The 21,673-nt window shown below is 36.0% G+C and overlaps 1 protein-coding gene across 4 annotated transcripts in view; it reads left to right on the top strand.

Annotated features, from left to right (window-relative positions):
* Positions 1-21,673, top strand: part of FBXO38 (F-box protein 38) — a 59,425-nt gene that overhangs the window by 15,280 nt on the left and 22,472 nt on the right. For all 4 annotated transcript variants that reach the window (XM_017875845.1, XM_017875844.1, XM_017875843.1 and 1 more), the window contains exons 3-12: positions 306-439; positions 3,635-3,798; positions 4,004-4,169; positions 6,305-6,442; positions 7,875-8,012; positions 10,694-10,787; positions 12,489-12,619; positions 15,992-16,162; positions 17,783-17,925; positions 18,840-19,050. In XM_017875845.1, the coding sequence (XP_017731334.1) occupies positions 306-439; positions 3,635-3,798; positions 4,004-4,169; positions 6,305-6,442; positions 7,875-8,012; positions 10,694-10,787; positions 12,489-12,619; positions 15,992-16,162; positions 17,783-17,925; positions 18,840-19,050 (1,490 nt within the window). The remainder of the gene's footprint in view (positions 1-305; positions 440-3,634; positions 3,799-4,003; positions 4,170-6,304; positions 6,443-7,874; positions 8,013-10,693; positions 10,788-12,488; positions 12,620-15,991; positions 16,163-17,782; positions 17,926-18,839; positions 19,051-21,673) is intronic.

Here is a 21,673-nt window from a genome sequence, read left to right as displayed (position 1 = left end):
CTTTTTTTTTTTTTGGTTTGTTTTTAGATTTTCTTTGTCCTTGAAAACTCGAAAGAAGAAAGGCAGGTTTTATCAAATGACCTGTGGAGGGAACTCAATACCTTATTTGGATACTCAAGTATTTGCTGACTTATCTTTTTAGTAAAAAGCTGTATGACCATATGTGCATGTTAACTTTAAATCTCTGTCTGAAGATCTTATTTCATTTGAGTGGTAGGAGATTGGAAGAAGGAAAAAAAAATAACTTATTGGTGAGAGGTAATACTTGCCCACTTGATAAATATGAGTTTCTTTCTCTCACAAAGGTACCTCCCTCTGCAGGATATCATGTGTATGGAATGTCTTTCCCGGAAGCTAAAGGAAGCAGTGACCCTCTATCTGCGAGTTGTGAGAGTTGTAGATCTCTGTGCAGGGCGCTGGTGGGAATACATGCCAAGTGGTAAGTGGATTTAGTCTGTAAAGTACGGTAGTGTCCTACTGGAAAGTAGTAACAATGGTTTCATAAAAAGTTACTTGTTGTCTTGAAAAAGGCAATCTAAGTCACCTCATAGGGAGGCAAAATTTTGTTTAAATTATTCATGTTGGGTTTTAGGTTTGTAAAATGCGTTTTACCTGAGGCTTTATTGTTTTAATAGTCTGCTCTTTTCATTTCCTGTCCCTAAGTAACTATATCAGCCTGGTCCACACATATGTGATTGGAGAACATGAGCCTTTGGTTAATGGAGTATATGTATATCACATTAGACCGTGTGTGTCCTTTACTCTCTGATGCAGGTTTTCCGTTGAATGGTAACAGTTTTCATCATAGATTTCCTCTACAACTAAACTGTACCCTTTAATTAAATAAATACTTGCCATTTTTGTAAAATAGACCGCAGAACTCCAATTTCTTTAAATGGCCTATAGTAGGTCTTGGAGATTCTCGAATAAGGCATTGACCGAGCTTACAGGTAAAGAACTCAGAGTTAGCTTCCTAACCACTACAAATTGTTCCCAGTTGAAGAGACCACCTGAAAAGAAAGTTAATGGCTTTAGCTAAGCAAGGCATACTTGAAAGGAAGGAGTTAAAATAAAAGGCAATTAAAGCTTCTTTTCACTTAACGCCAATCCATTAATTGGTACAATTTAGTTACTATTGTTTTGCAATTATGAATCTGTCTTGTAAAGTCATCCTTTATCTATGATGTCCAGATTATGAGACTTTGAAAATGGTATGAGACTGAGAGGGGACCAAAAAATAAAAATTAAAAAAAAAAAGCCTTAATAGAAGTGAAGGGGCTGGAGGAAATAATTGTCCTGTTCTGTTCTGTAGAACAGAACAGGTTAGCTCTGGAATACTGGAATTGTGCAGGTGGGTGCTGCATGCTTTCAAGAGAGTCATCAAATCAGTTGCTAACTCTTAACAGTTGGCCATACAGTTACCAATGTAATACCTTTTTTTTTTTTTTTTTTTTTTTTTTTTGAGACGGAGTCTTGCTCTGTTGCCCCAGGCCAGAGTACAGGTGGTGCGATCTTGGCTCACTGAATTTCTGCTCCCAGTTCAACGCCATTCTCCTGCCTCAGGCCTCCCAAGTAGCTGGGACTACAGGCACCCACTGCCACGCCCTGCTAATTTTTTGTATTTTTAGTAGAGACAGGGTTTCACCGTGTTCACCAGGATAGTCTTGATCTCCTGACCTTGTGATCTGCCTGCGTCAGCCTCTCAAAGTGCTGGGATTACAGGCGGGAGCCAGCGCACCTGGCCCCAATATATACTTTCTTATAAAGAACATTGCAAAGACCTGAGGCTGGAACTTATTAATAGGTTTATGGGAGGCAAACCGTGGTTGCTTTCAAATATTTAATAAAAGCCATTCTAAGGGTAAAAGATTCATCTCATCTTGTTTCAGAATGATCCTTTATATCAGGAAAGAAAAAAAATTAGGGCAGTGTGAAAACAATCGTCTTATTCCTTATATTAGTTTTGCTTTTGCAAAGGTTAGGCCAGTGGGAATTCTGAAGATGGGATTAATATAGTATATACAGGCAGGATGGCAGAACTCCCATGTGATACAGTCTTAGCATTAACATTACTGCCACTTACCAATTAGAGAAGAATTTGACTGCATGTTGCTGACTTTTAGGCTGTGATAAATAACCTGTGAGCCCAAGGCTTCCCATCTTTGCAATGAATGTAAAAGAGAGTTGAAGCAAACAGTCTCTAGCCTAAGATAAGATCACACTAACCTTGCTCACTAATGCCACCCTGACCAATTCTCTGGCGTTTAACCCAGATTCTTTATATAATAGTACTTTATGGTTTATGTATGTGATCTCTTTGGATTCTCACTCCATCTCTGTAAAGAAGGTAGAACTTTCCCCATTTCTCTCGTGGGAGGCAACATATATGACAAAAGAGGATAAACATTGCAGAGGTTACACTTGGTTTTAGATTCCAGCACTGCCATTTGGAAGCTCTTAAACTCTCTCAACTTCATTTTTTATGCTTGTTAGATGGGGTGATAACCTTTCTGATTTGGTCGTGAGAATAAATGAAAAAACAAAATGATTAACACATTGAATTGTTCAGTAATTAAAAGTTACTATACAAGAAAGTTATAAGAATTGTTATTATAATTAGAGACCAAGTAATCTCTAGTCTCTCCTTACTCTTCACTTTTGTGATACTAAAGTTAACATGTCTGGACTTTACATGTTAAATGAGATAACTTACAAATAAAACAACTTTCAAGAAAGTATGTAAGACTTAAATATTTGGGGCCTACTTCTTATTCTTGACAGTTAATATTTTTATTTGTCATTAATAAGCAGACAGTTGGCTTTCTGACCACTTTCATTAAAAATAAAAAAGCCCTTGTAACAGATGAAAATAGCATCCATATGAGACTTGTCTCCCCACTTACTTAACCAACCGCTCCTGCTGTGAAAGTAACCTGCCTCTCTCTGTTCCCATCTTGTTAATTCCTGCTATGGTCTCCTGGATAGATAGCTTCCTATCAACAGCATCCCCTGAGATTGGATCACTCTAGTTCTCTTAGCTGACTTGCATCTGTCTTTTTCAAAAGAATTAATTGTCTAAAATGGCAGGGGAGTAATAGTTAAACATATGACAGAGTATCAGAGTAATTATTAGAAAATGGATAGAATAATTTGAGATAGGAATTAGATCAGAACTGTGAGCTTCCTAAGGATGAGGATCATATCTTATTTATATTTTTAGTTGTGTTCTGCAGAGCCCTGAAGGATTTACAGACGAGAGTACCCGTGGGGGAGGAGGAGGGTGGTGGTGATCAGTTGGGTGGTCCCACTCCATCCACCAAATAGGTCCAAGTTATCTGGGTTAAAAGTGTGTTCTTTGTTGAAGAGTTCCGTGCCTTAAAAGCAACAAAAACCAAAAAGTCAATAATAAAAGCCTCCTCCATAAAGTATTAACTCAGATTAAGTGGAGTTTCTGACACATTTCCTCTGTTACTAAAGAAGTATATTTTCTGTTATGTTTATTCAGCATTAGTGTTAGCCTTACGGAAATTTGAAAAGGAAGTCTTTTTTAACTTTTGGTAAAAATCACAAGTGCCTAGTAAGTATTAATGAACAGAAAGATGAACCTGGCTCTAAATACTTCTGAACTTCTCAGGCTTTACAGATTCCAGTTTTCTAACACTATTAAAGAAGATGCCAGATGTTGAACAGCTATATGGCCTTCACCCTCGATACCTTGAGAGGCGAAGAGTAAGGGGCCATGAGGCTTTTAGCATTCCAGGAGTCCTAGAAGCTTTGCAGGCATGCCCAAACTTAGTGGTGAGTGCACCTGGCTGGACATTTTGGCATCAACTGTTGATGAAATAATAGACCAAAGAATGATAGACTTGTTTACTCACATGCAAATCATCTGTTACAAACTTTTAAGTTCCATTGTGTACTTAGCATCTTGTGGTACAGAAATAAAAGCTTTGGATGCTAAATTAAAATCCTTTCTTATGCTTGCTCTGGCATTATTTTCTAGGGTGTGGAAACTTCTCATTTGGAATTGGTAGAATCCATTTGGACATATATGCCCCATGTTCATATTTTGGGGAAATTCCGTAATCGTAATGGAGCCTTTCCAATTCCTCCTGAAAATAAACTGAAAATTCCTATAGGAGCCAAAATTCAAACTTTACATTTAGTTGGTGAGTACATGTTTCTTGGGTCACTTGTAACTCCCTGAAATGCCATATAACCTGAATATTCACTGAAAAAGAATAATGAGAATTTTAGAGATGGCTTTGTTGATTGATGACTTCAAAATATATGTTTGCAAGACCTGTATAAAAATTCAGATTTCCCATTAAAGATCCACTGGGGTGAGGGAAATACTGTTTCACCAAGTGTATATTCTCTATCTGAATATTCTTTGAAATTATATACCAATAACTTCAACTGAAGTAAAAAGTGTAAATATTTTCTCAAATTTGTCACTTTTGGCTTAACGCTACTGAAAGGAATTCGGGCGTCCCTGTTAATATAGTCTGGCCTTTAGTATTTGTTTACTACTTTATTCTGTATATATATATATATACACACAGAGAGAGAGAGTATGTGTGTTTTAAGCGTTATTCTGGGTATTGGGGATGGTCCAAAGAACTGGAAGTTTCTGGTCTTAAATAAGACTTAGATACACAATTATGGGAGAAGAGTAAAGATTTCTAGCAACCCTTCATTTGTAAGATCAGGGAGTGGTGTCTAGTTTGAAATTGGATTTTTAGATATAAGGATTCTGTAATATCTGAAATTTATAATATAAGCTCCTTAAGGTCAAAGACTTACTTTCGTATCTTTATATTTTCTATAATGCCTGTCACAGTTCATTGCAAATATAAGTACAGGTTAAGTTTTATTAAAATGCATTAATTTATGGGAATCATTTAACAGTTTAACACTGTATTATGGTGATACAGAGGTATGGTAAACTAATAATAATGAACATTACCAAGAGAATGGGCAATTATGTCCTTTGTTTATAGAGTTTGGGACAGAAAGTGGATTGGGCCTAGGGTATACTGTCTTCTCAGCATCTGTCTCACCCTTGCCACCTTGGGTTTCCTAATCAGTACAATCATTACTACCATCTTGATAGTATTAAAATAGATGCTGAACTTACCTTTGTGACTTCTGCATCGTACATCTCAATCTGTACCTCACTTCTGCTTTTTGTCCTTTTGTCTCATCCTTAATTTTACTTCCAGTTTGTTGCTGTACTATGTGTGTGTGTAGTTCAAGCTAAATTGAGTTAAATAGCAGAGTGATGCTATTTTGAGAGGAACAAGTTAAGGGGTAATCCTTGTAGGTTACAATAAGAACATTTGGCAGAATTTAGCCTTTAAAGAACTGACCATTCAAGCACTCCAATTTTGCATTCTCTAGTTATTCTTGCTAGCAGAGCTTCTATTGTCTCAAATTTAAAAATTGCATTAAACAGTTTTGCCAACTACTGTTTGTTAAATGCCATCGTCCTGGATCCTTGGATTTCTTTAATAAATTTGTGTCCCTTCCTTGGCTTTTATCTTCTTTCGTCCGTATTTCCTGTATTTTTTCACCGCACGCTACACCTCCCTTCTTCTGGTCGTGGTCCTCTGTGGGTGTGATTCCTAGTATTAAGCCACTCATGGATCCCATGCATCAAATTACCTTTACCAATCTGAAATTCTAAAATAAATGACTGACAGTTTCTGCTTTTCTCAGAGCCATGCTGGCTGGCTTCTACTACATATTTACAAAGTCTTAAGATTCATATATTTGTAGAAAACAGCTTTTAAAGCTCTGTGTCTGGCTATCTTCCAAATAATCTATTTGCATATTTAAACCCACCTTGCTGACTTTGCACTGAGAAATTTAGTTTTCCTACTGGGGGGCAGTGGACATTGGTCGTCAAGTAGTAAATTTGTGTGTTCCATCTCCATCGTTGTAGTTTTGCTTTTGATAATCCATTTTCACTTTACCTCTTCTGGGAAAGTGTATCCTAGGAGAGTTGTAAGATTATGAGAAAGACTTACGTGTTAATCTAAGATATAGAAATACTTTTTAAACTCTATCTTCCCATTGGCCTTTTCTAAAAAAGTTAAGTTAGTTTATGGTTTACATAAACTGTTCTTTATAAGCCTGTTTTAAATAAGGCAAACTTGATAGATTTTGTGTAATTTGTTCTGATAAAAATCCTTGAACAGTTAAGCTGTTAATATGAAAAGTAGACTCTTGAACTTATAAGCAAAATATAGTATAGTTTTGTGATTTTTCTTGTTTGTTCTTTTTTATATTTGTGTTTTAGGGGTGAATGTTCCTGAAATTCCTTGTATCCCAATGCTAAGGCACCTTTATATGAAGTGGGTAAGACTTACTAAACCACAGCCATTTAAAGACTTCCTTTGTATCAGCTTAAGAACTTTCGTCATGAGGAACTGTGCAGGTAATGGTACACAATTATGGTGGAATTAAACATAAGCTATGCTAAAAATATCCTGAAGCAAACTTTAGCTACATTTGTAAATACAATTATATTATGCTATTACTATTTATGTCTTATAACTTATTCATCTTGTGAAGATAAATGTACTTTTTGTTTTAAAGACGTTAGAAACATGATTTGCGTTTGACCTCAGCAAAACAAAACAACTCAGAATATCTGTATTTTTTACAGGCACTTTTTACTTTTCATAGGATTGTTTTATTAAATTTCAGTCTTCTTTCTTTGTTTCTGGTCTCTGGTCTCTGAATCATTCTGCATGTAAATAGTTGGCTTCCTTAATCTACCTTAAACATAGCTTTTATGGTATTATACTTCTAAACAGAAATCTTTAGTGTCCCTGTTGCCCTAGAGTAAGCTTGTTCAGCCCACGGTCCGCTGGCCACAGCCCACATGATGCCCAATACAAATTCTTAAACTTTCTTAAAACATTATGAGATTTACGCACGGGCTTTTTTTCCCCGCCTCCCCTCCCCGCCCCACTTCCTCTTTCTAGCTCATCAACTATCTTTAATGTTAGTGTTATTTCATGTGTGGCCCAAGACAATTCTTCCTCTTCCAGTGTGGCCCAGTGATATAAAAATATTGGACACCCCTGCACTTAGAGCATTAAGTGGGAACTGCTCTGCTTAAGGTCATAATAACCAGGACCCCTCTTGATAGCCTTATTCTGACACCTTTCCAAGATACACCTTCTTTTATCATCACATTTGACTATTCATTGTTCCCTGGACAACCATACAGCTTTCCACCTCAATGTCTTCTCTTATGCTGTATTATTGCTGCCTTATCCTGAGATGTGCACTTTCTTCCTGTTTTTTTGTATGCATTCTTCAGGTTCTGCCTTTTCCAACTTACTTTTCTCCTCTTTTTCTTTTTCATGGAGTGTGGCAGATCTTATTTTTATACTTGATGCAGTCTGCCTTCTTATCCTTCTATAATTGTTTATGTTAGTTCTAGCTCCATGTCAACTGCATGTTTTTTGATGGACAGGACCATATCTTTTGTGATCTTCTATAGTATCTAATGCAACACTGGTCATAGAGATGATTAAATGATTGAGCTGTTTACTTGATTGAAGGATCAAATTTTTGTCTTGACTTTTTCCCATTAGTTAGTTTGGGTTCAAAACTATTGAGCCTTTAGAGAATTTACAGAATACTACATCTCTCTCCAGTGTTACTGAAAAACCTTTATGCTGAGTAAATGTATGGTTAGTAGGCTAACACTTTCATTTTGTAACAAGAACTAGACTGCAGAGAGCCAATTTGGCTGTCAAGATATAGAGATTATACGTTATACATGTCTTTCACTGATTTGAAATTCATTTTAAGGCACTTTACGTTGTTCTATCAAAGATTTTTTTTTTTTCTAGGACCCACAAATTCCTTGAAATATGTCCCTTTAGTAACAGGCTTAGCCTCTGCCCGAAACTTGGAACACTTAGAAATGGTTCGAGTTCCTTTCCTTGGAGGTCTTATCCAACATGTTGTTGAAGACAGTTGGAGATCAGGTATTCATTTTCTTTAGTTACTAACTATTTTTTAAAAGTCAACTTTAAAAAATCATTAAGCTTTTATTTAACTTCCCTGGCAAGTCTTTTAAAAAGAAAATGTTTGTCAGTAATTGTGCTTTCTCTGGTGTATTTGATGGACAGTAAGTAACTATGAGCGTAGCTAGTGTTCATTTTCTTTTGGTGCACATTAAACTTTCTTAAAATAGACAGTAGAGTGATAAGACATGTTTTCTGGCTTGTTTTGACTTTTGCATGGCTAATAATACCTCCTCTTATATTTGGAATCTTTCTTAGAAATGTTAACAGGGATTTCTAGCATTCTTTGGTGATGTTTTACAACTTGTACAGCCTAGGCTTCCAAAAAAAATTTAGGCATTAGTAATGTTAATATCTATCATGTAATAATAGATAAATAATACATAACAGAATATGCTCTGTGTTAATCATCTCATTGCGGAAAAAAAAATAGTGGTTTAGCAAAATGGGTGATTAATAGTTGGAAACCAAAAATCTAACTTTGGCTCTCTAAAATAAAATGGAAAGTCATCAGGCTCTCTAAAATAAAATGGAAAGTCATCAAGTACCATTGTTAACAAACAACATTATAGTTAATACTGTTGAAATCTAATGAAGAGTAAACACTACATTTCTAGACATTTTGTCAGTCAAGTGTGGTGTAAGTGTACTTTATTACATTTAGCCAGTGGGATGAAATAACCCCTAAGACCCGCAATATTTTGATTGATGGCGATAGTTAACAAGATAAAAGTCAAGAACGAAAAGAAGGCTAGTAAGTCCATTCATAGAGAGAAGACCTGTAGAGAGGTGCTGAAAGCTGAGTTTGTATAAAAGTCCTGAAAGAAAAACAGAGACTTCTCTTCTCTAATCGGTTCCTAAGGGTGACCCTGCCTTATATTTTATTCAAGAAGTCAGCATACCTCACACAAAAATTAATTCTAGATGGATCATAGATTCAAATGAGAACAATTTTTACAAAGAAATTTAAAAAAATAACTTAGAAGAATGTCTTGTTGACCTTGAGTACACAAAGTCTTCTTAAACATGACACCAAAAAGCATTTACACATAAAGAAAAAAGATTGGAATAAACCTGTACCAAATTAAAATTAAGATTTTTTTTTTTTTTTTTTTTTTTTTTTTTTTGGTCCATCAAAAAGCCATGAATTGAGAGAGTGAAAAACCAGCCGGGCGTGGTGGCTCATGCCTGTAATCCCAGCACTTTGGGAGGCCGAGGCGGGAGGATCACGAGGTCAGCAGATGGAAACCATCCTGGCTATCATGGTGAAACCCCATCCCTACTAAAAAGTACAAAATATTAGCCAAGTGTGGTGGCAGGCGCCTGTGGTCCCAGCTACTCTGGAGGCTGAGGCAGGAAAATGGCATGAACCCAGGAGGCGGAGCTTGCAGTGAGCCAAGATCGCACCACTGTACTCCAGCCTGGGCGAGAGAGTGAGACTCAGTCTCAAAAAAAAAAAAAAAAGAGTGAAAAGCTACAGAAAGGGAGAAGCTGTTTGCAATATAGACACTGGGTTTTGGGAAGATATAAAGGACTCCTGGAATGAATAAGAAAAAGGCAGGCAACTCAATAGAAAAAATGGGAAAATACTTGAATAGAAAAGTTTCCACACAAGAATCCAGTAAACATGAAAAAACGATAAAGTTTACTAATCTTTAGGGAAGTGCAAATTGAAACTACAGTGTGATATGCAAGCACTAAAATGACTATGCCTACTCATGACTAATATGAAAAAGATAAAAACAGTAATGTTGGCTAGGATGTGGAGCAACAGAACCTTTCATATGCTGGTGGTCAGAATATAAATTCATACAACCACTTTGAAACACTGTTTGGTAGTATCTTCTAAAGTTGGTCATACACATAGCAACAGTTGCATTCCTGGCTTTCAACCCAGCAAAAATGTTTACATTTATTCACCAAAAGACATTTTTAAGATTGTTCATAGAAGCACTGTTTCTGATCATCCCAAAATGGAAAGATGCCTGTCGGCAAGAGAATGAATAATTAAATTGTGGCATATTCATGTAGCAAAATACTGTACAGCAATAAGAATGAACAGACTACAGCTACACAGCGATGTGGATGAATCTCATAAGCAGAATGTTTAGTAAAAGAAGCCAGACACAAAAGTATACATACTTTGTGACTTTATTTATACAAATTTAAAACAGATAAGTCAGTCATTTCTTTAAGCTATACATTAGTAATTTATGTTCTTTTTTGTAGGTAAATACAAGTTTCAGAAACATTAAAAAAATCAGTTAAAGTAGTTCTGGTCTTGTTCCTTATGATATTTGGAGGTTCAAAATTTGGCCGGAAATGGCAGGGTTTCTTTTTTTACAATTATCTCATCAGCTTCTGACTTTCTAAAAATCCATACTTAACAGTCTAAATCTTTTAGAGTAGTTTTCAGATGCCATCAGAGTGTCTTGTCAAAATGAGGGTCGCTTTCAGCTCCTTTTAGGTGACTAGTAGTTATAATTCGTCTTAAGATAATTTCAATGCAAAAACAAAGCTTAGAATTACTTTTAAACCAATAATTATCATCTAAGATAATACTTTATAATGTATAGTATATAAGTACTTCACTAAAAATGCTGTGGTCAAAAGAAACACTTGTTTTTGTTCCTCGTCTTCAGGTGGTTTTAGAAATTTGCACACTATTGTTCTGGGAGCTTGCAAAAATGCTCTTGAAGTAGATCTTGGTTACCTCATCATTACTGCTGCCCGTAGGTATGTTTCCTCTTTGTATTGTGTCTTTCACTTTAGAAGTAATTGTGTCTTTCCCTGTTTTACAAAAAATTGTGGAATGTGTGTGTATATATGTGTGTACATTTGATCAAGCCTTATTCAAATTTAAAATACAAAGAAGTTTAAATAACAGATGAGTATAACATCATGGTAGTCTTAATGTTATATACTGGTAACCAGTTGAGCTGCATACTAGCAAGCTCCAGAGTGGCATGGTCTCATATCAGAGAAAAGCAGTGGAATTTCTGGAAACGGCTGAGAGTCCAACAGAAGTTAGGATTGAAGCTCTGGTGTCTGTAGCCCTCTCAGGACCGTTGTCTCAATCTCTGGATACTTTTCTGAATTGTTCTAGTTACTTGGTGATAATATTTGCTATTCAGAAATCAGTGTTTTAAATCCGCTTTTCCAAAGTCTGACCTTGTAACACATCTATAATTTTTAACCAAGTGGTTGTATCACTATACCACATTTACTATTTCTTACATATCAGTGTTCTACCTCCATTTTTATAGTATTTTCTTTAAGCATTTTTTAAATTTATTCAAAACAAAGCTTTTCCATCAAGATTATTGATTAGGATTGTAACTAAAATAAAAGGGTTTTTTTTTTTTTCTGGAAATCCTAGCCATGTATTTACAGAATCATTGTGAAAATGAACTATCAAGGAAGAAAAATAAACCACTCTTTCATCTTTCGTATCAATCCAAAAATAATTCAATGTCTTTCTAAATAATGAACACAACTTAAACTTACCCTTCTTAAGAATTAAGATAATTCTGCAGTTACATAATACACACCTCATAATGACTGCAAGCTTTAGGAAACCTCGACTTTGACAAATCTGAGCCTAGTCCCTCAGAATAATACCTCAAGGTCTAAAATAAAAGTGTTTCTAAGTTTAAGTTAAGTTAAGTCTAAGTTAAGTTACCTACTACAGAACTATACTCTTGGTTAAAATGCAACATTGATAGCTAGCCAAAGCAAAATGTCAAATACCAACACCAGGTGCAGATTCTCACATTGACTCTTCAGTTTTAGTAAAGCACTTGAAAGGATATAAGATTATTACCTGTAATTAATTGTTATTTAATGTATGGCTTCAGTGTACTGCCTAAGATTTCCTTATACTTTGCAGATACTCCTTGGAAGAAAATATGTTTTTGTTTTTGTTTTTTTTCAATGAAGGAGGTGGGAGAGAAGTTGTTGACATCTGTGACACTTCACTAAAGTCATAAACTTCTTTCAGAGTCTTCCTGATATGGTTTGGCTCTGTTTCCCCTCAGATCTCATCTTGTAGCTCCCATAATTCCCTTGTGTTGTGGGAGGGACCCAGCGGGAGATGGCTGAATCATGGGGGTAGTCTTTCCCGTGCAGTCCTCGTGATAGTGAATAAGTCTCACTAGATCCAATGGTTTTAAAAATGGGAGTGTCCCACACAGCCTCTCTTTTGTTGCCTGCTGCCATGATGTAAGATGTGACTTGCTCTTTTTTGCCTTCAGCCGTGTTTGTGAGGCCTTCCCAGCCACATGGAACTGTGAGTCCATTAAAACCTCTTTTTCTTCCCAGTCTCTGGTATGTCTTTGTCAGGAGCATAGAAACGGACTAATACACTTATATTAGGAGGAATCTTTGGTTCTGATGGTTTTTGTTTTACTCTGGTATGTTCTCTCTCTTTATTCACAGGTTACATGAAGTTCGGATCCAGCCTTCCCTAACCAAAGATGGTGTCTTTTCTGCCCTAAAGATGGCAGAGTTGGAGTTCCCCCAGTTTGAAACCCTTCATCTAGGATATGTAGATGAGTTTTTGCTACAGAGTAAGATTTATCTCATTTTAATTCCAGAATTACTGTAGGAAATTTACTTGACAAACTGAAATCTGAATTGGGGTTGTGCCTTGTCTTTTTGAACATAAGACAACTTAAAATCTTAGGTGCTCTCACATCTTGGAAAATAAACTTTTAAATAAGAAATGTCAGTGATTTTTTTTCCATATTGCCTCTGATTTTAGCATACTATAGAAAATGTAGTTACTAACAATACACCAGAAAAAGAACCTTATCTACATTTGATATTGTCTCCACTTTACTGCCCAAGTTTCTTTCCCATTCTGCTTCATTTTTTTCACAGAATGTCATCCTTGGTTCCATTGTTGAATTTGATCTGCCACACTTCTTGAAGCTTTTGATGGTCCTCTCAAATGAGGTCCCATTCCCTGCCCATGCTCTTCATTTCCATAATAAGCCCGCTGGGGGTTCTGGATTTTCCAGATAGTGTGAGCACATAATGGTCAGTATTCATTTAATGATGATTGCTGTTGGAAAGCTTGTTCACAGCATTTTCTTACGCATTTACAATTAAGAACTCATTTGTTTGGGTTTGAATGCATGTCAATTCATTATTCAAACTATTTTTCCATATGGCATCAATAAGATACGAAAGAAAATTTTCATCACCAACATGTTTTTATTTATTCAAGAATTCATTTTCTTCCCACTTGATTTGCAACAAGTCTTTCTTGAACTCTCATCATCATAGCAGATAACATTTTTTCTTTGGATCTAGTTTGTGTTGTAGAAGAACATAAGAAGGCTTAATTCTTCCAATCAGGACAGTCCAGCTCAAAATCATGACTGTTTTCTTTTCATTTCTAATATATATTACAATAATAGTTGTGGGTTTTTTGTTTGTTTACTTTTTTGTTGTTCACGGTACTCATTAATATAGGTGATTACTTTAAAAAGTTAAGCTATCCTTTTCTAGACAGTTGACTATTAGAATCACGTTAAATCTATATAGCTTAGAAAAAGATCAGCTTTTCTCCAAAATCGCTTAAAATGCTACCTAGTACAATGATTTTATATAAAATTAATACATTTGATATCAAGCTTTTCTGGTTTTGAATGAAGTATCTAACATTCTCTATGTTTCTGCAATGTCTGTATAGTAACTTAAAATTATTAGCTTTGAAATTGATATTCTTTCTGTGATCTTGTTTTCTATTTTTCCCAAAAGCTCAGAACTTGAGAAATTGTGTACCTTCAGGATGGCCAAATTTAGGTCTACTGAAGAATTGTCTTCAAGTGTTATCTTTATAACCAATTATTTTCCTGTAGTGTTTCTTTCTCCTCAACGTACATTTTCTATAGCATAAAAATACCTTCTTGACTATCATTACCTCATAGTTTTCAACACAACTTGTTTCATGTTCTGTTTCATACTTAATAGTCTGTTATGTTGAACTTTGTACAATCATTCTCTTCTTATTTGCCACAGTTTAAACATTTCTTCCGCATACATACTATCTTCTATCCCTCCAAAGATGGCCTAGGATTCTCTATTTCAGAATAGGTGCGTGGTACTTCTTATGGACGATGTCATGAGGTCACTGCTCACTCACACTCTCTCACTTAGTTTCTCTCTTCTCAGTAATTTAGATTTGAAGCATCTCTCCAAGAAGTGGTGGCTGGCCTCTGGTAAAACTTGGGTCACTTTCTTCTTATAAAAGGTCTGGCAGAATAAATAAATAGGAACATCACCTTTGTCTTCTAGCAATGACCCAAAGATGAATCTTTAGAGAGTTCTTTGTTCATGTGGATTTATGATCTGTAAGCTTTATATAATAGTGATAGAGATGTATAACTCAGTGAAAATTTTAGAAAAAAGTATAGTCCTAGCCCTAGAGTCCTAGCAATTTAGTCCTAGAGCTTGAGGGAGAGAGAATTGAGGCCTGTATGTTACTAATCATGAGACCTAAGCAAGTTCATTCTTCTCATTTTTTAAATGAAGGTAAGGTGATTTCCTGCTTTTCTCTTGGGTAGCTCTGAGGAATCAAGGGAAAAGTGATATATACATTTACAACAATCTCTGACACTTAGGAAGTATTCAATAAATGATAGCTTTTACTTTTAGCTGACCTGTGGGCTGAAAAGAAAAACAAACATGAATCTCAAGTAATATCATCAGGATTTTGAAGGAGTGTGGCAAGCAGGAAGCCCCAAGAGTAGAAACGTGGTTGGTCATCTCAAAAAACTAAATACAAAACATTGACTTGTCATGTTAGGTTACAGCATTTATTCAAGTAGTGCCCAGGAAACAGGGTCAGTTCAAGGTTTACCCTATCTTAAGGAAAATGGAAGTTTCATCTCAAGTCCAAAGAGCAGGGAAAAGGTCCTTACCAGGAGCTAAAGAAAATAGCTCAGCTAAATTTTAAAGAATGGATTAAGGTGAAATCTGTAAGAAGTGCCAGGAAATACCAAAAATAGGAACTATAGGAGAAAAACTGTAAACTATATGGAAAGTAAAATTGGAAGTTTGGAGAAGATGGATTGTTTTAAACATGTTCTAGCTAAAGGTTTAAACTGTGATATTCAGGGCAACTTCACCAGAGCGGCAGTGTTTTCTTTGTCCTGCGTATTGGTTGATTGCAGACTGTGAGACACATGTATCCCCATGAGCTCTTGTATCCCCAGCACTATGCTAGACACTAAAGATGTAACTATGAACTAATGGAATCTTGGAGTGTGAGGGGTCAGACAGATGGGAGAAGTGATAAGAGGCAAGGGATGAGGTGTGATTCTCAGTGGCATGATCTAGGGTAAAGGATCCTCCTTTACTTACTCCCAAACCCCTAGTTTGTGGCCAGAGAGTAGGCACTAAAGCCCAGTGGCATGTGTTTGAGTTAAGAAGTGCACTTTTAGGATATAGATAGATGTTACTAACCAGTGCCATGGGTTGTAACAATGAATCTTAAATTCTCAGAGTTTACCCTTCTCTACACATGTCCACACTGGGCTTCAAGAACATCATTTTACTGTGAGGGAGTTGAGTTTTTAAGATTTTGTTTTCCTTTTAAATGATAAAGCTAAAACTTTACCATCGTATGAACCAGTATGATATGTCCTTCACTTATGCTTTAAGAATTTTTGCCTTTTTTCTTCTCTAAACAATTGGAAATAATTTTTCCTACTAGTTGTCCTTTGACTTTTAATATAATTTATTATTTTGTACAAGAAGTGCTACCATATGTAAATAATACCTAACCTAAAATTACACCTGAGCCCAATGATAAGCAGATGATACAGAATGATGGTAGAGACTTTTTATACTAACTGGTGAGATACAAAATTGGTAACACTCCCTAACACTTAAGAATTTGCCTTTTTAAAAAAATTGATTGCTCTTTTTAGGCAGAATGGCTAATGCGGATCTGGTGAAGTATGGTTTGGCTGATGTGGTAGAAAATCCTGGTATCATCACTGATATAGGGATGAAAGCAGTCAATGAAGTTTTTTCCTGTATCAAATATCTGGCAATTTACAATTGCCCTCATCTACACAACCCATACAATTGGATCTCAGGTATTACAGACTTACAAATACAGCTATGTTTTATTGATACTGAAATAATACAACTGCCCTTGTTTTCTATGTGTGATATGATTGCATTCCTAATGTAAACTGTAGGTGTTTCGTTTGGATTGTTCATACAAGTTCTGGTAACCTTTGATAACTAGTTGGAAGTGTATTCAATGCCTCTTTAAACTTCTGAAGTTTTCTACCTGGAAATTTATATTCTCCAGGTTGTGGATTCAAGTGCCCTGATTTTTATATGTACTTCTTTGGGCTAGGAATATAAAATTAAGCTTAGTTCATTGCTGCCTAGGACTTAGGATAGTATAGTTATTTTCTCAGAATTATCTTCACAATGGCACATCATCTGAAAGGACAAAGTAGGTATGTATTTTAAACTTCCATTAAGTGACATTAACCTGAGATAAAAATTTCTATTGACTAGAAATCCCAGTCTATTTCAGACCTACCCCTCCAATCTCCTATATGTAGAAGTGTGACTTTTGCACTTGATATTTTTCCCTTATGGTGGGAGTTCATTTTCCTCTCAGAGTAATGTCATCTGTTGTCTTAAAGGCCCTTCTTAAATACCGAAATTTACAAACCATTAAATAAATTGAGAGCTCAAAAAAGTTGTACTTGTGACAAAGCCTCTCACTGACACCTACAGAACAGCCTCCTCTGCTGTTGAGTCACTTGACCGGGATCTGTATCTCCTCAGAAAGCTACTATCCCGGCTTGTTTTAGGGCTGGGACCTCTGCTGAGATCACTCATTAATATAGTCATGTCTCATGTGCCAACAGCAGTTAAATTCTATCCCTGGCCCTGATGAACCAAGAAGTTACTGGGAAATATGAACTTTAGGATGTAGCAGGCGTAGATGACTTTAAAAAAATAACATTTATTGGGTTTTTGGTTTGTTTGTTTTCTTAAATACAGAAGAGTATAAAGAAGAAAACAAAAAATGGCCTATAATCCCATCACTCAGAATTCCTGTTAACACTTAAAAAAATAAAAGTAATACATGCACTTGATAAATTTCAAACAGTACAGAAAGGTACAAAATGAAAACTCTCCTCTTCTCAAAGGTAACCATCATCAACACTTTTTTGTATATTTTTCTGGACAAATTATGCATATTGCAGCATATATATGTGTAGCATTTAAAAATAATTTATATTATACCAAAGGATCTTACTGTGTATACACCGTCCTATAGCTTGTTTTTTGTACTAAGTATAATTTGGAGAGTTTTCCATGTCAGCAAGCATATTAAACTCTCCTTCATTCTTTTGAAATAGCTACATGATGTTCTATTAAATAAATATGCCATAATTTTTTAATTCAGTGTCCTATTGTTGAAAAGCCATGTAGGTTGTTGAGTGGATCACATTTAAATCAGGGCTGATTGGATTCAAATTAATGTTCCCCAGGCCATTTAGTTCTCACAATGGAATTAGGTATGTAAACATCATAATTTAGAATCATCAGGTTTTCGAAGTCATGAAAAAAAGGAAAAGTTATTTAATCAAAAAGGATTTGAAAGTCTTTGTGACCTGTATCAGAATTCATCAGTAATGGGGAAAGTGTTACTTATGTTTTCTCTGGTCATGTCATTTCTTCAACAGACCACTCAAGATGGACTCGATTGGTTGATATCAACCTAGTACGGTGCCATGCTTTGAAGCTGGACTCTTTTGGCCAGTTTATTGAATTGTTACCCAGCCTAGAGTTTATTTCACTGGATCAGATGTTTCGTGAACCACCCAAGGTAAGATACATTTGAGGGAGTTTTTGTTTATTTTGATACTCAGGAAAGGAAATAAAAACAGCCTGTGATTTTTTTTTTTTTTTTTTCTTTTCAACAATATGCCTTTATAGTGTTATAGTCAGACTTTTTACTGCCAGCCTCAGTGAAAGCATAAAGGTTGTAATAATGCATGGCCTCTCATTCTTCTAAATGAGAATTAAGGGTTCTCTGGGGAAGGGTAAGGAAGAAATAAGTGGAAGCCGTCTCCATTAGTATATAAACAAAAGGTAAGGTGAGGGTGAGGCTGGAAATTTAAGACAGAAATTATTACGTGGAATAATTCGTTGGTGTATTAAATATAATTGGGTTGGTAGATTAAACCTAATTAGGAACCCAAAGTATAAAAAAGAATTAAGGATTTATTTGGGGAGTGTTTTACCCTGCTGCTATCTTTCTGTTAAGTTGTATAGCCTGGGAAATCTGAGGTTGCCCAGTTGTACAAAATGTTATTTTCAAACTACTTAACATATAGAACTTTGTACTGTAATTAAAAACTTAATCTTTCAACCATTTGTGTTCTCTCTTATTAGTTATTAATGGTTACATTCCCACTGTTGAAGCAGTACAATATAATGGGGAAAGCTCAGGATTCAAGGTCAGAATCCTGGTTTCAAATTGCAGCTGTACCACTTACTGGCCATGTGCTGTTGGGCAGATCTCTTCTCCTTGTGTGATAGATAAACCAGTAACCCTTTATCTATCTGGAAGTGTTACAGGCCTTAAATAAGATTTTCTATGTGTATGTGAAAGCATTTCATAAATAAGTACTATATAAATACTAGTTCTAATGTAAAGGTGAAATGAAGAGATATTAAAAATGAAGTGATAGATACTAACCCAAATTAGTAAACGTATGTGTTTTGGTTTTGCCTTAGGGTTGTGCTCGAGTTGGTCTGAGTGCAGGCACAGGAATTGGGGTTTCATCAGCTCTTGTTAGCAATCAGAACTCCAACAATGACGATAATAATGCACAGAATAACAATGCCAACATCCACGACAACAATCACCATCACCCAGATGACTCAGACGAGGAGAATGACTTTCGGCAAGATCTACAGCCAGGAGAGCAGCAGTTTGCAGCTGACGGTAACCCAGATCTTTTGTGAGCTCCAGATAGAAATAATTTTTACTTTGTATTGTATTTCTGCTTTATCCTGTTCTCTTTTCCCATGTTTCAACTTGTCACTTTCCACACTGAGGAAAGTTAGTTGATAAGGAACATGAGGGAGTAGGTGAAATTTTTCTCTTTTCTTGCTTGTTTCAAAACTGTTTTTGTCCACAGACTGTATAAGAATACTTACAGAATGGGAGGGATTACAGATGCCGGGGAAATTAGGGTAGAGTGGTAACTCTTGAGGTCTGAGACTTGACTTTCTGGATTTAAACAAAGGAGTATCTTTTATTGTCTCCCAGACCAATGGATAGCGTGAACATTAAGACCATTTCTGGATATTTGAAGAACGGAAAGATTAATACCAACCATGGGCTAAACATTGGCACCTTTCATGTACCTTTAATCATTAGGTCTTCACTTCCACCCAGCAGATTAAGTACATTAGCTAAGAAGGACTATTCTATTTCATTTATGTAATTGTCCAGTTCGTTAATATATACTGAGTACTTGCAGTGTGCCAACCCATGTGTGAAGGTGCTCCATCCATCCCTCTATTGATGAGTGAAGTGATGTAAGATTGTTTTGTTACCAAATTTTCCAGTTTCCCAGTTGACGCTTAGGAACTGGAAAAGGAATCTTTTCTAGCCATCCTTTTGTTGTTCCCCATTTGCCTACTCTTGCACATAGTAATTAATGAGAAATAGGGTAGTCCGATATTATGTACCTGCTTTTACAATGAGATGTACTGTGTACAGGGCATGATTTCCTTTAGGGGCACTCTGAGTATACAGTTTTTGACAGAAGAGTCATCTGTAGGCAATGTCTTCACTTTCTCATCTCACTTGGTCACTTTAGAACTCTCCACTTTGGCTCTTGGCAAAGTCACTAGTGATTGTCTTACTGAATCTGGAGGTCATTTCGTGACCTTCATCTAATTTCACATCTCAGCAGCATTAGACATTGTTGCCTAGACTTGTACACTCTTGAGACGCTTTCTTCTGTCGGCATCTCTGAAACCATTTTGCTGATTTTTCTCCTACTTCATTTTCCTTTGCTTGTAGCACCTCCTGTGTTCCACTTTTGTCCATGATAGCTTTCTCTACACATTTTCACTCAAGCTCAAGGTTTTAGTACCAGCTATATGGTATTAAATCCAAATCTTTATTTCCAGCCTTGACTTTTATACTTTTCTGCAGTAAATGCAGCTGTCTAGCTCTGTACTTTATGTCCATGGTGTACTCTTACGCATTTCAAACCTAGGTAAAATCTTTCCCCAACAATCTCCCTTAAAAATGCAAAAATAAAAGTGCAGAGCCAACAGGTGTTAAGGGAACAAGAGGGCAAGACAGTCACATATTGTCCCTTTGCTTTGTTGTCCTGAGTGCTATGGTACATAGTACAGGTTACTACCACCATAAAGATCTGCGTGTCAGAGGACATGGACTCTACGTTGGAAACTTAGAGCAGCTGCCATTCAGAACTACCCAAATCCTGTGAACTCATTTTTGGTTTGAGTTGACACACAGATTATAGACTTCACTAGAAGATTAATTTGCCATAGACTTCTCAGTACAGTGGAGAATACCTGCTGTTGTGAAATCACATATTGTTGCAACAAGGACCAAAAAGATATTCAACAACATATTTGATTTAATTCGTATCTGTATTTGATTTAAGAGAGGAAAATGGAACTTACATCTTAATTTTGTTTGTAAATATGGTTTCAGAAGATGAGAGATTTGGCATAAAAACCAAATACACAAGATATAGGATAAGCTATTTTGATTTAAGAAGCCATAATTACAATGAAAGGATTCAGCTTCAGCAGTTACCTAGGACTGTTGTCAAGTACAGTATCTTCAAAATGCTGTTTAATGCTGAGAAGCAAAGAATAAATACATAATGTATAAAGCATAATTGTATAAAGCATACGTAAATGCCAGGATTGAAGGATTAAATAGCTTCAACAAGAGGAAGCCTAAGAAAACCAGAGGCAATGGCAGCATTTGTAGAGAAAGGAAGATTGGTAGAAAACATTAGATTCCACAGGTCACTCCCACGTGGTAGTGTGTTTAGTTGTATTTGTTATTAAACATGTATACACACACACACAACACACACACACATATAAGTTAGATTCCCACCCCCCAACAAAATAAGGAACTAGAAAAAGACTGATTTTTGGTTGAAATAAAGAGAAATACAGGGCTTCATAATAAAAGGGGTAATGGGGAATTATGTTAAACAGTTGACTAATATTGATGGTTCACATCTTCAAGTGAAAATAATAATTTAAAAATTTCTTTGAAACAGGTATTAACATGTTCACTCTCCTTGATATACAATTTGAAGACTTCACGTCTAGGCCAGGTGCAGTGCACATGCCTATAAGCTAAGGAGGTTGAGGCAGGAGGATGGCTTGAGTAGGGAGGTTTCAAGGATGTAGTGAGCTATGATCACACCATTACACTCCAGCCTGGGTGACAGAGGGAGACCCTGAGTCTTAAAACAAATCTTTACATGTATGGGCCTTTACTTGGTTTTGGACCAGCCCCAGAATGAAGCGGCACCAGTCTTAATTGCTCTATTGTATTT

The sequence above is a fragment of the Rhinopithecus bieti genome, unplaced genomic scaffold, assembly GCF_001698545.2.
Source record: "Rhinopithecus bieti isolate Rb0 unplaced genomic scaffold, ASM169854v2 scaffold_7673, whole genome shotgun sequence".
Classification (NCBI taxonomy): Eukaryota; Metazoa; Chordata; class Mammalia; order Primates; family Cercopithecidae; genus Rhinopithecus; species Rhinopithecus bieti.
The sequence above is the reverse complement of the archived record's forward strand: the minus strand, read 5'-3'. Positions and strand labels throughout refer to the sequence as shown.